The following is a 16,610-nucleotide window of genomic DNA, read 5'->3' as shown; positions in this document are numbered from 1 at the left end:
CAAACCTGATATACAAAAGCATGTTGACTGATGTTGGTTCTTATTTTAGGGATTTTAAAGGTAAGATCTTGATTGGATCTAAGTGAAATAGAATCTCAAGTTTGCAATAGAGATATAAGATAAACTGGAAACATTTACCAGCTTTCAATTCTCCAGACTGAACCAACCTAGATTTGTATAGAGAGTACAGTAATGCTGGTTTTAATTTGCATTGAGAATAAATCTTGCAGCACTGTTGTAAATAGGAACCATCTTGCCAAGGCTGTATGCAAAGCACTGTTGTTTCTCAAAGGTTTTATTTTTTTTAGATGGTGTTGCGGAGTCCAAACACCAAAATTACTAGTTAGAACCCCACAGTAAATTTTATCAAATATAATCCTTAAAAATATAGAGGATACACTGTCAATGCTGTAGGAGTACTGTGGTTGTTTTATGAATGAGGTTGGCTGGATAACCAGTGAAGCCTGAAGGGGGTGAGTGGGTTGTCTATGTCCATCATTGTGAGTGAAATAACCACAGCACCCCATGAACATTCATGAAATATTCTGTTTGTATAACAAGCATATGGAAACCAATATATGTTTTATACTAAATTAAACAGCTGAATTCTGAGAATTACGTTCCTTGGATCAAGCTATAGTTCACACAGTAGCACTGAAGAAGAAAAAGGTTGCATTTATGTAAAGCATTTGTGCACGTACAAGAGCTGTGTATCACACAAGGTGTGTTACATTTGAAAATCATGGTGCTGTATTTGAAACCCTCGTTTTAAGGGGACCAGTCTCTAAAACGCCTTGCCTCTGCTTGCTGCTGCGTTACAGTGGTGCCCCCTCCTCCACATGGGGTTGTGTCCACCAGGAACACAAACACCTCCGTGGTCCTGCAGTGGAAGAGCCCAAAGGACTTTCGGGATATTATTGGCTATTACATTTACTGCTGTGAGGTCGGGACAGACAACTGGATGACTGTCAACAACAAGCCAGTAACCTCCACAAGGTAAGCGAGCCCCTTTGACCTGCCTACCATGGGCAGCACGGAGAGCACTGATTCAGTGTGGCCAAGGGAAGCAACCGAGCACTTAGCTCTGTATATCTATTTCAACAGGGAGATACCACTTCTATCTATTCTAGGATGGATTTCACCCATCATGTGATGGGACAGCCCATTTACACAAAAGTGTGCGCTCTGATTTCTTTTTTAAACCTGTGTATGTTTCAAAGCTCTGCCATTTGAAATGCATGGCAGCTGCTTCTTTACCAAGAAGCCTGCCACAGCAGTGAGGTTACAATGAAACAAACAGGCTGAATTAAATTATTCATCACTGTCAAAAAAATAAACACAACACCAGAAGATGGCATTTTCTCTTTCCCCAGATTTATAGTTCACGGCCTGGTGGCTAGAAAGAAGTACGTGTTCCGGATAAAGTCAGTGAGCGCAGCCGGGATCAGTGATTACTCGGAAGAGTCGGCACCACTCGTAGTGAAAACTGCTATCTGTAAGTGGAGAAAACCGGGAGATTTATAGGAATGCCATCCACAAACACACATGTGCATTAGGTAATAGACTCATACACAAAGGCTGTGCTGTGGGAAAGCCATTCACTGCAGAGCAATACAACCTGGCTGATGGGGAAACTTAATTTCAGGACCACCACCCTGACTGATAGGGGGTGCTGCAGTGTAATGTTGGTAGTGTTACAGGCGCTGACCCCTACTGGTGAGATGAGGTAATGGAATAAAAGCTCTAAAAATACTCATCTAAGGGATTATCCTTTTGTACATGGGGAAGGACAATTGCAAGGCTGCAAAGTTGTTGATTCAAGCCTAGCCTCCTTGCTTTACTGTGGTCTTTCTATACAATAGCTCACATTAGCTGACCACAGTATTACCAGCAATGGCAACACAATGGATTTGGAACACATATTACAGTTGTCCGGATATTGTTCCACAGTGATAGAGGTATACTGCTATAGTACCGTAATGGATTACCAGTGTGCATTGATGTTTACAGTTGTGATAATATTGGTATGGAAATGTTACCTGCACAGCGGTACCATTGCACCAACGTCTCGTTTCATTGTAGCTGCCATTGCCCCTTTGTTACAGAACCAATGTGTCGCCATTGCAGTGCCACTGCATTGCCATTGAAGATGGTTTGAAGATTCAATTTTTCCACTGGGATACACCTACTGAGGGAAGCAGTGAAAAGCAAAGTGAAATTCAGATTCTCCCTATGTCTCTCTCTCCCTCTGTCTTCCACACATGTGCACATTTCTAATGTTAATGTCTAGCTAATAGCAGCTGTTATCGCAGACGCTTATGACCCCTTACGGTGCATTAGAATTTCAAGTCAAATAGAATTGAAAATACCAGGCTGTACAAACAAACAAACAAAAAAAAAAGCCAACATGCTAATCGACTGCAGTTTTTTTGGTTTTTTTCTTATTTAAACATTCCCTGATAATTAAAGTCATGTTAGTAGTGGCATCTGGTTAGTTGTGGTGTGCAGGGTGAGTCATACAGTCAGGGGAGTGCAGGTACAAATACTGGCTGGGCAAAGTTGCCCATCTTCAATGGGGATTCTGCAGGTTAGGGAGGCAAAATCATTGGGGCATGTTTTCTCCATGCATTCCTAACAGGAATATTACAGTTCCCTATCTGTATTTGAAGCGCATCCCATATTGTCTAAAACAGGCTCAGCGACTAACATTGAACACATTTTAAACTAACCATGATGGGTTTGAATAAAGGTTCTGTCGGCAGTGAATAATGGAATGCTGTTCGGATTCTCTCCTTCTAAACCCTTCTCCCCCTCAGCTGCCCCCTCCACTCCATCTAGCATTGCTCTGCTGAGCTGTGGGAAGAGTGAGATGGTGATTGGCTGGAGAGCTCCCAAGTGGAACGGCGGGGATGTAATCCAAGGCTACTTCTTGGACCAGGTGGATGTATCAGAGTCAGTTTGGCATGAAGTCAATGTTAAACCCATTGCAACACAAGTCTTCAAGGTAATATGACAGGCTGCAATGCAATACACGGAAGTACAGTGCAATACGAAGCCATTGCTGACTTGCCCATTGTGACTGAAACTACTTTCCATGTTGTAAAAAAGTTTGTGCTACATAATGCATGTGTTTCGTTTTTTGTGGCCAGTATTTGTAGAAACAATTCTATGGGTGCAATATGTTCTCTATTAGTAGTAGTAGTAGTAGTAGTAGTAGTAGTAGTAGTATTCAATTTACTGGTAAGCAGGATTGTTGTTGCAGGCTCATTTCTGTAAAGTGATTTTCCTTTAAAAAATGTTTCTTTTATTTCAATTTTGCTTGTTTTTTTGCCTTCAGTAATTCTATGTTCAAAGATATGCCTGTAGTGTAGCATTCTATTGCGTACACTGACCCCTGCTGTAAGAGACCAGAACTTCATCAGCTTCTTACTCAGCAAAGCCATTCCCTAAGGACACTGAAATTAGCTGACTTTTTTTTTTTTTTTTTAATTCAATTTAAATAAGGAAAAGTATATCGCTTTCCAAACTTCCTGAATTGAATGCTTTTCTGTTGCTGCTTCTAAAGTAAACGCAGATTAATAGTGTGTGCATTTTATTTCCATTTAGAAGGAATAACCCCATCAACCTTCATTAGAAAATGGCTTCAACTGAAATGGATGTTTGTTTGTTTGTTGTATTTATCTGGAAATAAATTAGAATTTATCTGCACTTACAAGACTGATTCTGTAAGGAACTGGTTCCCTCTAGTGGCCATTTGCAAACACAACAACTAGTTCACAAATACAGGGGAGTTTTTTTTATAATAGGCCTGTTCTGCTCCTGCAGACTCTCCTGCAGGGCTGGCCTTTGTACATAATTTAACATTCTAAATTGGGGAGTGTAATAACATCCTAAATAAAAAAGCACTATTCTCAACAACTTCAAAACATGTGAATCCACAGATGAATTGAGAGCTCACTTACACAGACAGGTATGTTTATTAACGTCTATATGACCATTTGCACCTCTTTTTTCAAGGTTGGAAACCTGAAAGAAGATCATTTGTACCAGTTCCAGGCTACTGCAATGAACTGCGTGGGAGTGGGAAAGGCTTCAGAGCCCAGCGATCCGTTCTTGTGTAAAGAGTGGACCATGCCTGAGCCTGGTAATAACACAGAGTGTATATCAGGGTCACTGTGTGGGAAAGAACCATAGTACTGCTAATACATCCGAATACTGTAATCCAGTAATATACGAATATTGTGATATGCTATAAAGATTCATTTCAACACTCTTTTTGCTCCAAAAGGAAGTACTGTCCTAGAATGGCCTGACTGTAATATGATAAAGTCCTGAATCAATCTTGATTTAAAATAATAGCATCAAACCCCCTAGCATGAATGCTCCGGAAAAGGGCTTATTTAGACACAAGGGTATTGGAAAGGAGACATTTAGACTACTGAATATCATAAGAACTATATGATGATAGAGTGTGTCCATAATGTTTGTAACTGGGCTATATCCTAGACTTTATTGTGTTCACCAGGATTTTTTTTTTTGTCTTTACCATGCTTTCCAAACTTACCCATGCTTTACCATGCTTTCATATGCACTTTGCTGTTCTTTTACCATGATTCCAAGTCACTGATGGTTTTTCTGTAAATCATTTTGTTTTGTAGACTTTATATTGACTTTGATGCAGGTGATTCCCATTGACATTATAGCAACATTATAACTTCCTGTGTTGCTTTATAATAGGCCCCCCCATCTGTATATTCATGCATATAAAGGCTGTCCACAAGAAGCTGTGTGGGCTGGTATTACCGGTAACACAGGAAGTGAATGGAGAGAGTACTTTACTCAAACTTGTATTGGAGTGGCAAAATTAAGCTGTATTAAAGCCTTAACGATGCTCTGAACGGCTGTGTTGCCCTGGTGTCTAGGCCCCCCCTATGGACTGCTGTACAGAGAGGTTCGGAGGAAGTCCCTGGTGCTTCTCTGGGAGCCCCCAGTCTACACAGGCCAGAGCCCAGTCACTGGATACCTGGTAGATATTTGTGAAGTGGGATCAGACGAATGGAAAGCAGTGACAGAGGAGCCGACATCGAATACCTTCTTGAAGGTCAGATTTCTGAACACAGCCATGATTTCCAGGAAATCGACAGATGTTCTCAGTGAACTCTATATGAATCCAGTTGATGGAGGCGGAGTCATTCTTACATTTTTATATATATATATATATATATATATATATATATATATATATATATATATATATATATATATATATCTCTAGTAAAGCACTGTTTCAATTATGAGGAAACTTGGTGAAGGTATTCATTAGCAGAAGGTAATGATAGTAATTATGAAGGCATCTTCTGTCAGTATTTCAAACTTGAAGCTTTTTCGTGATACTGATAGCACTAATTGAGCTGTGGCTGGGGTGTATGCTACTGACATACCTATTGAAATATGTTACAGGTTCCTGGACTGGAAGCTGGTAGAAGCTACATGTTTCGAGTGTTTGCTGTAAATGCTGCAGGAGTTGGTGAACCCTCTCTGCCATCGGAAGAGGTGAAGGCTGAAACCAAGCCAGGTACTGTCTCCAGTATCAAACATTTCAAAAAATAAGGCCGCTTAAAAGCTAGCTTTCTCTACAGCTCCGAAAGCCTTTGTCACTTTCCTGTGTGTCTTTAACCAGGCATGAAGGATGTTCAAATCGGTGTGGATGAGGACGGGTTCATATTCCTGGAATTCCAAACTCCAGAGTGGAATGAGTCTTCCGAGTTCCTCTGGACCAAGAACTACAGCAAAGCCATAGATCAGGGGAGGATCAGGATTGAATCAAAAGATGACAGGTATTGTAGGGAGAATGATTGTGGTTGATTTAATATTTATATACTTTACTTGCATATAGGGGGTTGAACATCTAGAAACACTGGGAGGTGTAGTAGTACATGACACATTATTTTGTGATGTTGCAAATTAGTTTCGTTCACAGAGAGTTTAATATAGCACTCATTTTAATAGGCTCTCGGCTGGCAGATGATTATTTTACACAAAGAACATGCAGCGTCTGAAGCAAATGCTCCAGGGTTATGAAATTGCTTTTCAGCACCCCATTCAATTGAAATAATATCTTCTATTGAGCAGGTGCTATTCAAAGTCTCCCATAGCATTTAGTATGGGTCGATGAAAGCTTTCCAGAAGGAATTAGGGCCATAATCATTGAGGAATGATCTCATAACCCTTCAGATAAAAGTAAACACGTCATACTGAGTCAACGCAGCGGCTCTGCACCATATCGATAGTGTTATGGCAGGTGTCTCTAATTTTTTGTCCAGCCCCTTTTTTTAATTTGTCCAATAATGTTGAACCTAAAAAGCTCTGTTAATTGAATTTCAGGTCCAGGCTTATCTTAACCAATCCATCAGAACAGGACCTTGGTCTGTATACTGTGGCCATGAGCGATATTGATGACATCTCCTCAAGTTACACTTTTACAGATAAAGGTAACCAATGGAAACACATTGGAGTAGATGGAGATTTACATCAACTCTATTCTGGGCTTGAGAAATTCTTTCTGTCTTTTTTTCAGAGCTGGAAAGATTGCTGGAGCTCAGCTGGGAAATCCGAAACCCGTGTAAGTTTCTATTATTTATGTAATACGTTATTGCTCATTTGGACTCTGGGTTTTTTTTTTTGTTTGTTTTTTGTTCTCAAGGTGGGGTTTGGAGGCCCTGAGGAGTCTAGATCTTATCTTTTCATCTAAGGAAAATACAGTGTTTAAAAGAAAGAATGTAATCATCAGTGATTGCGTTGAAGATACTAGCAGATGCACTATTCTGTTTTGACTGAAACTTCCCTGCCTCTTGACAGTGATCGCTCTGAAGTCTAATTGGGCCGTTGAGGTGTCTGAGAAAGGAGATGTCCGCCTCTGGTTACAGGTTGAGAAGCTGAGCTCGGCTGCTGAGCTGAAATTAATCTTCAACAACAAGGAGATTGCAAGCACGGCTGTGAGTTTCCACTTTACTACCAATGGACCAGCCCAGAAATACTACATTGAAAACTGAGAATTATTTTAATTATCAGCAAGGGGGTGACTAATCATAAGGGGGAAGAATGAGTGATTTAAAGTCAAACGCAGAGCTTAAGTCTGTGTTCAGCTGCTTCGTCTGTGGGTTCAGGAGCTGCTCTTCTGTTCTAGTTACTTACCATAGACATATTATGTAAAGGCTAGATCAGCCAGGTGTCTTTATATTAGTAAGCAGCAGCGCCATCCTGTGCACAGCAGTGTATTGCAACCAAAACAAAAGGAAACTCCAAAGTGGCAGATTACTAAGGGCTGGCTCTCATTTCCATGAAGACACTTATTAAAATATTAAAAGCAGCCTATTATCGAAGGGGCTAGGCTTCGTTAACGATGGCGCCTGACGCTCAAATTAAATTTGGTTTGCATTTTAAGTTACGCTGTCTTTTTTCTAGACACACAAGATCAATTTTGACAGAGCCACTGGGATAGTGGAAGTGTTGATTGACAATTTCTCTGAAGTGGATAAAGGCTCCTACACGGCACAAATCAGAGATGGACAAGCCAAGAATCAGTTCACCTTTGTGCTCATAGATGACAGTAAGTGGAATTGCATTCAAGAGCAGTGCTTAAGAATACTGCACATGCATTTTAGTACTGTTAGACATTTCCCAAAAATGCTTTTGAATGTGTTAGGTAAAGATTGCAGGGGGGACAGGTTAATAGGTACACTCTGGTGTACCTCTTGTACCTAGAGAGATCAGGATGTGATGACTGAAACAGAAAATTACATACAAAGTTATTCTAAACAAGAACAAGGCATTGTGAAGCTGTCATATTTCAGAACTGTACCACGTTGCGCAGTTGCTCTTTAACCCTTTAAGTCCTGAATTATTTTTGTGGAGCTGAAGAAGGAACCTCATTATTGAGTATACATGATAACAGGACAAAATAAATTGTCCCGTGAGGTTCCAACGTGATTTCCGATGGCATATGCTAACATGCGGCGCTAAGATAAGGGAAGACCTTGAGGTCCCGCCAGGACTGAAAGGGTTAACGTGACAGTAACATGAAATCAAATACCAGGTGCTGAGATACTTGAGGACGGGGAGTGTGAGTGGGAAATGCAGCGATCATTCACGTGGTAATTCTGTTTTGCAGATTTCAAACAGGCGCTGGCTCAGTCTGAGTTTAAGAGGCGTGACTGGAAGAGAAAAGCAGGTGAGTTAGCCTGGTGGTCATTGACTCCAGCAGGGTGTCTCAGGTGGGGTAACCTCCATTTACAGACATTAAACAAAGCAAAAGTGCAAAGTGCCATTCGGTAATAAATGTTTTACACTGTGTCCCCCTTGTGAGTCTAGCTCTGCTGCTAGCAGTCTGGTTACAGCTCTCTTTGGATATTAGCACAAGTTAATGCTTTAGCAATTTAATATTTTATTACTTGTATCAGTGTAAGTCCGTTTTTTTTGCACTATAATCCCTGCTCTTACACATCACACCGAGTCCCCTGTGGAGCTTCCAAAGCATTTCTTAATTAGCTTAACATTTAAATTAATAAAACTCATTTAGGGAAGGGTGCAAATATGTTTTAAAAGATTACAGTTTTGCTCTCATATACGTGGAAATATGCCATTCGCACTTTAAAATTAGCATGTCATCAAACAAACACACATTATGTACAATTAAAACGTAACTACAGAGAGAATTGGGTGTATAAGAAGATAAGTCTTTCCAGTGGATAAGATCCAAGACAGACTCAAGGTTGTCTCCAAGTGCCTGAAGCATCCTGTAGTTATAGCTCTTGTACAGAAAGTGCTTTGGTCTTCACTTGTTTTAGGTCATGGTTTTTCATTTTTAAAAAGTCAGTCAGGTGTATATTCTGCTCTGAGTTTGACTTCAGCTGAATTCAGCTTTGCAACAGGTTGGCATCACCATGCCGTCAATGGAATCGTTATGTTTGTTCAGCCGAACTGTACCAAAAAGAGGCTGTGTGGTCCAGTGGTTAAAGAAATGGGCTTGTAACCAGGAGATCCCTGGTTCAAATCCCAGCTCACTCACTGACTCACTGTGTGACCCTGAGCAAGTCAATTAAGCTCCTTGTGCTCTGGGTGAGACGTTGTTGTAAGTGACTCTGTAGCTGATGCATAGTTCACACACCGTAGTCTCTGTAAATCTGCTAAATAAACAAATACTAATATCCTTTTATCACAGGATGTGAATGGAAGAGAGATTAGATTTGACCTGTAATATACAGTATAATACATATGTTTGAATGGGTCCTATTCACAAAGCTCTTACTCACTCACTCACTCTTCATTATAACACTGTTTGATTCATATGGTTTGCTATTCACACAACCTTTCTGATCTATTTATAGAAGGTTTTGAAGTGATTCTTGTGTTAGTAACACCAACACAACTACCCTAGGATAACTAATGCCTTAGTTTCAGTGGCTTCTACTGACACAGAAATGCCAATGCATGGTGGTGTTATCTTTCCCTTGTATTATCAATGTGTTTCTTATGTTTAAGGTCCCCATTTCCTGGAGTTTTTGACATGGAAAGTTACTGAGGATTGTGAACTTCATTTTTCATGCAAGGTAAATTATTACGTGGGTGTCATTTCCAGTATTCAATATTGAAGGTTTCCAGTCAGAGGTTATTGAATTCTCCCTCTGTGTATTTGCACCCAGGTCACCAATATGAAGAAGGAAACCAGTCTGAAATGGTTCAAAGATGGAGTGGAGGTTACAGGCGTTGAGTACAACCCCCAGACAGGAATCAGCACGTTAGTAGTAAGACAGGTAACAAACCTTTCTACAGTTCAAGGGATGCAGAACAGCACACCAACAATGTTGTAGAACACAATCTAAAGAACAGATTTATAAATGCAATGGACAATAGGATACATGTAAATGATGACTGAATATTGATTAAATATGTGACCTCTTGATCACTGGGCTTGAAGAGGTGATTGCCCGATAGATATTTTAGGGCGACTGGAGACTCCCACATATATAAGGCTAAGGGAAGCTGTAAAGGGGGGGGGGGGGTCTCTCCTCATGAACTATACTTAACAAGCACTATCTGATACAAGAAGTCAACATCAAACCACTCAAATGTAGGGGGGTTGATTATTTTATAGTATTGTTATTTCATAACTGATGTTCTACTTTTTACCCCTGATGAATCCTGGGTAAAATATCTTTGTTTATCCTTGAACAGAAACAAACAAAAAAAAAAAACTGTGATTTTTTTTTTGGATCACTCTATCTCTCGGCAGGTAACAAAGAAAGAAGAGGGCATTTACAAAGTAGTGTTGTGTGATGAAAGAGGAGAAGATACCAGTGTCATTGAGTTAGTGGGTGAAGGTAAGAGAATAGGTGTTAAAGCACACTGAGTGTACACATTACAGCATTAGTGGTATTTAGTGGTTATTGAGGCCATCTCAGAAGCTCAGCGAGGTTGGGCCTGGTTAGTATGTGGATAGGTGATCTCCAAGGAGAATAAAGTGTGGCTGTGTATGGAGTGGCATTGGAGTCTCGATAGGGGGTGCTCTTCCTATAAGGCCAAAACTCAGCCATGCTGTTAGGGGTGCTGTGCTTAAGACAGACTAGTATCGGATGGCACATTAAACCAGGGTCTTTAAAGAGAATTAGGAGTGTCACCCTTATAAAAGGTCACAGCATAGCCAAGAGTAATGAGTCTGAATGATAGCATTGTAAAGCCCAGTGAAGTATGGTACAGCATATTCTTTTAAAAAAAGTCAGACCATGGTAAACTATGGTAAATGAGTAGTATAACCATGGGAAAATTGCCAAAAAAAACCTGCATGTATTTATGGGCTTATCAAATCTTGGCATGCCCGTGCCCTATCCATGCCATGTCCTTCACTGAATAGCATCACTGCACAGAGAAATTTCGTTGGTCATGAAGCTGTATTTTTTGTCTTGACTAAATCCACCCTTTAGCAGATAATACTGATAGTGATTTATTTCGTAATGATTGGGAGAAAACAAATGGGGACCAAAAGTACACTGGTAAGAAGGTGATGTGCTGGAAACAGATAGCATTCCCTTTGTGCCAACAAGTTTAATGAAAACAGACTGGTCCCTGTCATGTGTGGCATGCTAGCAGAAACAAGGCAATTGAATCTGGAAAACACTTTGGGGAAAATGAAATGGATGTAAAAGGAAGCAGTCAGCTTGTGTTTTTCAAGAAGTCCTTCAGGGCTGTGCTGTGTGTCAATGAGCCAGGACTGCTGGCATGACCTGGGATCTGACCTGTACATCCAGGTTTCATTGTATTGTATGTATTTAATCGTATCTAATGCAAGGTAGGACTGGGATCTGAAACTCCACAGATCCAGTAGCTTCTAATGTAATGTAAATGCCTTTGTTATAGGTCCCTCACAATTAAAAGGTGTTTGCAGTCATTCGGAACAGTTCTAGGTTCTGTTGCCCCAATGTTGAATCGTTTCTGTAAATCTGCCTTTCAATCTGTTTGGAGAATCATAAGAGATTCCCTCATTCCGTTCAAGTCATGTGACAGTGTGACCATTCAACTCTGCAACCCCAACTATTCCACATGTACAGCAGGTGCGGCTGGCGGAGTTGAAAGGTTGCATTGCCACATGATTCAAATGAGGAAGGCCTGGCACTTAATGATTCTCCAGACAAGCTCAGAGCCATGTAAAGGCAATTCAAAATTGGAGCAAAAGATGCCATAAAATAGTAAGAGAAATGTAAAGCATTTCAATGATATTGTAAGCTTCTTACTGTTATATAGAATTCAGGCACCCTCATATTGAACAGTCTTCTTGGGAAAGGAGAATTGTCCCTCTTGTTCTAATAGCCTCTGTGGAGCTTTATCTAATCTTACACATCATTACCCATTATCTTTTGATTATTCTGGCTTTTTTTAATCACAGGTTATGAAAAAGTTCTTAGGGACCTTTCAAGAGCATGTGGTAAGTTATTATTATTGTTATTATTTATTAAAAAATATATATTTGTGTACATACAGTACGATGCACAGATTTATATAGCATATTTATATAGAAACCATGGGGATTCAAAATTGGTTTTACGTAAGTAAGGAGGTCTGTGTGTTTTGGCAGGCATGTTTTGTCTGATCCATCTCAAATTACTTTTCTTTGACGTTTCATGCTCAGTGTTCTGAAACAACAGCGGTTATTGATGCTATACACCTCTCCCCTTAGAAGCTATCAGATAAACCACCACACTCAATCCAAAACTGGAATGTTAACTTCAAAATCCTCTCCTGACACTGCTTTGTAATCCCATAGCACCTTCATTTCTTTTAAGATTTAACAATTCCCTGCTGCACTCAAAAACCCACTATTAGGACTGTGTAGAGTGATAAAAAATATCCGCTGTCACATTAATTTGCGATTACTTATACCCTCAGCTCTGTCTGCAAGCCCATTGAAAATCCAGTGCACTATGCAAGGTTTCAAGCTTTATTGCTCATTGAAATACTATTTGGATTACATGAAAACGAGCTGGCATTTCAAGTAAGTTCTACAAATGTTGTGGAAGGTCAACTCTTGATTATTTTTGACACCCATCCGCATGTTATCCTAATTCCTTACATAGTATATTGTGTTTGTTTCTAAATGTCTCCTTATCAGAATACATTGAAAAAAAAAAAAGATATTCTTTATTCCATCTGAATTAACCTCTCCTGCATGTGAGTGGTTTGGGTAAAACTGCATTTTGAACAGGAATGCTTTGACTGTGGGGTTGTGGGGTTCAGTTAACCCACAGTGAAATTGTGAATCCCATAGTTAATAAAGCCTGTTTCTAATCACAACCAAATCCCGGTTATCGGGCATTACCTGTGGTAGTTGATTAGGACTCTAGATGGTTTGGGGTATCCTGTGTTAGGATTTTAAGAGAAACAAAAATATTGAACCGCATCTTCTATTAAGAGAGAAGAGGATTGATGGGGAAGACAGAACAAAGACTGGGAGCAGCATACAGAAGGTGTGGATCGAGATCTTTAGCCCCACTGAGGCTAACAAGGGCAAATACACTCTGGAGATGTTTGACGGCAGAGAGACGCACAAAAGAACCCTTGACTTGTCTGGACAAGGTATTAATCAAAGGCTTAGTTTTGTGCTTGGGTGTTTTGTATTTTAGAGCTAAGGCCCAAGCATTGGCCAGACCTCCAAGCCAGGGTGGCAGCAATGCTGTAACACAAAATATTATCCCCAGTCAAACAGTATTTTGCATTTTTTTCTACAGTATTGTTGTCTTCAGAGCTGAAGCAATAGGATATAGTTAAATACGGTCTCACAGATTTGACAGTGGGTACTCAGGTACTCTATGTACTCTGAATCCGAGCATTTTGTGTATTTGTTTTTGTTTCATGATGTGCAGAAGTTTTGGGGGGCTACCCGAATTCAGCAGCTCCTAAAAAGCTTATAAAAAGTGAGCCACAACACTGACTATTTTTTTTTTGTTTGTTTGTTCATATCTGTAGCTTTTGATGATGCCCTAATTGAATACCAGAGACTCAGGTAAGCGTTGTGTGTTTTATAAAAGCGATACATTTAATGTAAAAATTAAATGCAACCTTCACTGTAATTTACTGTTGTAAAGCAAAGAGTAGTAAAGCACAGTAATGCATGATAATAACAGATGGTAAAGCATTGTAAAAAAGACAAGCAAATGCATAGTATAAACTGTAAATTATATTTGGACTGTAGGGTTCCTGCTAATAAAAGAAACACGTTACTAACCTTATTTTTTTTTCATGCTGTAATAACACATATGGTCAAATGTTATTTTATGCCAACATGTTAACTGATGCCACTTGGATTTAATACCAAATAATGTGGGTTTAATAAAAATATAAATATACAGTGCAGCTTTATGAATTGCATTGCACAGAAATTGTTTAAGTGTCTGTGGAACCAGAAGAGATTGGATTAGATACCGATAGCGATGGCTGTTAAAACTAGAAATTTATGTTGTCTGTGGTTTCTGTTCCGTAGGCAAGCAGATATCGCTGATAAGAGTGAGTCATGATTTTAATATCATCTAATTTTTATTTATTTATTTATTTATTTTTTTTATAATTGCAGTCTTGTTTGCTACTGTGTTTTGTTTCAAACTACAATTAGTGTGTTTTTATTTCAGATCGTGCAAGGGTGACCAAGGGTTTGCCCGATGTGGTGGCTATTATGGAAGATAAGGTATTTTAATATTGTTCATCTTATATTTTCACATAATGTGTTATCATGACATTCATGGGGGATATGTTTTAAAAGCTATTCTTTAAATAACACAAGGTTCTATATTAAGTGATATTTCCATTTCTGTCCAATTGGAACAGTCCCTGTGTCTCACCTGCTTCACCTCTGGAGATCCCTCCCCTGAGGTGTTTTGGATGAAGAATGACAGAGAAATCGTCACGGGAGGCCAGTACAATATCACAAAGGACAATGTTGGCAGCACCATCACCATCAACACAGTGACCACAGAAGACTCTGGCAAATACAGTGTCTTCGCCCGAAACAAACATGGCTCTGAAACCGTGTCCGTCACTGTCAGTGTGTACAAGCATGGGGAGACGCCCAAACAAGGAGAAGTACTAATATAGAAAAAAAAAATGGAAGTCAAGCAGGACTGCGTTTATAAAGGCTGATGTTACGACCAGCAGGATTATTACTGGCACTAAGGCAACAGATTCTGCTGCTGAACAAAACAAATTTTTAATATAACTACCCATTTCACTAAACTTAAAGTCAATAAAATATAAGTATTTATCTTTCTTCAGCCCCGATGTTAAACTACTGGCAGAAGTCTTTATCCGAAGGAGGGCCGCTGTCTCCAGCGTTTATAAAAGCCAGATCTAAATAATTTGATTTTACCAATTAAATCTAGAGCCATGAGCAGCTATAAGGAATGCATTGTTTAGAAGTGTGAGTCTGGGTAGTTGTTTTCAATATTAAGAACAGATACAATACTGGTAGTTGAAGTCTGCATGAATTTGTGTTCAGAATTCAATTAGTAACTATATTGTCGATTGTTAAAATAAAAAGGCTTTGCTATCACAGCTATATTGCACTCAATGAGGATTTGGAAATCATGCAGTCTGCCTTTACATTAATGTAATCTATGCATTGTTTCCTCTGTTAAAGCCTATTAACGCTGTTGTAAATCCAAGACTGGTTCATCTGCTATCGACCTTGCTTGCTACTGTTTATTTTGTCATCATACGGACAGAAGCCATTGTTATACACATGCAAATAAAGCTGGTGTCTTTCAAATCAACGGGTTCCGTTTTTGTATGCAAAAATATACTTTTTTTTTCTTCTTCAAAGGGTTTTTCTGTTAAACAGTAAAAATCAGACACAATTCCCATAAAGTTGGAATAAAAGTAATGACCTTCTTAAGTGTGTCTGCTGTTACTTTATTTGCTCATGTTGTATAGATCTGGATGAAAAGTAAGTTCATCCTTTGGTTAAAGCAAACAATAAATTCACCTCGATGTCATTTACCCCACCACTGTTCAAACAGTGGGGTAATGCTATCGATTCTTCTCTTGTCATTCTGAAGTTCAGTATTCAAACTACATGCAATTCAGTCTCTTTTTTATATTCAACACTATGTTAAACCAGCAAGGGAATAATACTTTTTAAAACGTAATGCGTTGCTATCCATTTGTAAAGTCAACATTATACAGAAACATCAGCCACATGTGGCATATTTGTTTAGTGGGCTTGGGTGACTGATTAATTGGTTAAGCAAATTAAAAACTTGGCATATATATATATATATATATATATATATATATATATATATAATCTAAGCTGCATCTCCCTTTGAAAGTCAGTTTTAGTCACGATGGGCTGACAGTAGGTGCTTGGTTGGCAGAGGCTTCACTATCCAAGACTGAACAGATTGTCTCCAAAGAACAACCTCCAAAGTGGGGACTCCACTGTGTGGGCAATATTGGAAGAGAGGCTTCACGGCTTCACTTCACTGAGGTGATAATATCATTGAGGTACATATCCCTCGAAAACAAACAAGTCACTGTTGGCTTGTTGGGTTAAATCTATGCCTGCCTGGCTGTCCATAGAGGCTCTCCACACTGCAGACATTCTGAAAAGAGCTTTGAAGCAGACTTTAAAGTTAGAAGTGTAAAAAGTTGTCAGGATGTTAACAATGAAAAGAAAAATGACAGGTACGTTATTCAAACAGTTGTAGCAGCACATGGGGACGTATAACGCTATATTTGTCTGAACCCCGCTACTTACTCTTTGAATGGAAAAGATTGATTTAAATGGTTTCTGATTGCTTACACTTTCAAAACCCAATTTAGCCCCAATCTAGATAGGGCTAATGTGACTGAACTTCAGGTTATTTAAATATGTCATGATGTAGTGAAGGAAAAAACAAACAAACAAAAAAAAAACATTGTATGTATATATATATATATGTGTATATGTATATATATATATATATATATATATATATATATATATATATATATATATATATATGTATATATACACAGTATACTGATTGACTCCACAGTTAATAATTAGGCTGAAGGGTGACCTTCTTGCC

The 16,610-nt window shown here is 39.1% G+C and overlaps 1 protein-coding gene across 1 annotated transcript in view; it reads left to right on the top strand.

Moving 5' to 3' along the window:
- Positions 1-15,307, top strand: part of LOC117413075 (myomesin-3-like) — a 38,130-nt gene extending 22,823 nt beyond the window's left edge. Inside the window, exons 16-37 of the mRNA XM_034908548.2 lie at positions 822-996; positions 1,374-1,495; positions 2,817-3,004; positions 4,018-4,144; positions 4,923-5,101; positions 5,461-5,575; positions 5,681-5,837; positions 6,385-6,491; positions 6,578-6,622; positions 6,859-6,995; positions 7,465-7,609; positions 8,171-8,230; positions 9,541-9,608; positions 9,702-9,812; positions 10,292-10,379; positions 11,939-11,977; positions 12,439-12,544; positions 12,962-13,125; positions 13,516-13,552; positions 14,030-14,052; positions 14,175-14,230; positions 14,371-15,307. Of these exons, the coding sequence (XP_034764439.2) occupies positions 822-996; positions 1,374-1,495; positions 2,817-3,004; positions 4,018-4,144; positions 4,923-5,101; positions 5,461-5,575; positions 5,681-5,837; positions 6,385-6,491; positions 6,578-6,622; positions 6,859-6,995; positions 7,465-7,609; positions 8,171-8,230; positions 9,541-9,608; positions 9,702-9,812; positions 10,292-10,379; positions 11,939-11,977; positions 12,439-12,544; positions 12,962-13,125; positions 13,516-13,552; positions 14,030-14,052; positions 14,175-14,230; positions 14,371-14,637 (2,516 nt within the window). The 3' untranslated portion in view covers positions 14,638-15,307. The remainder of the gene's footprint in view (positions 1-821; positions 997-1,373; positions 1,496-2,816; positions 3,005-4,017; positions 4,145-4,922; positions 5,102-5,460; positions 5,576-5,680; positions 5,838-6,384; positions 6,492-6,577; positions 6,623-6,858; positions 6,996-7,464; positions 7,610-8,170; positions 8,231-9,540; positions 9,609-9,701; positions 9,813-10,291; positions 10,380-11,938; positions 11,978-12,438; positions 12,545-12,961; positions 13,126-13,515; positions 13,553-14,029; positions 14,053-14,174; positions 14,231-14,370) is intronic.
- The last annotated feature ends 1,303 nt before the right edge of the window (positions 15,308-16,610 follow it).

Source organism: Acipenser ruthenus, chromosome 23, assembly GCF_902713425.1.
Source record: "Acipenser ruthenus chromosome 23, fAciRut3.2 maternal haplotype, whole genome shotgun sequence".
In the NCBI taxonomy this organism is placed as follows: Eukaryota; Metazoa; Chordata; class Actinopteri; order Acipenseriformes; family Acipenseridae; genus Acipenser; species Acipenser ruthenus.
The sequence above is the reverse complement of the archived record's forward strand: the minus strand, read 5'-3'. Positions and strand labels throughout refer to the sequence as shown.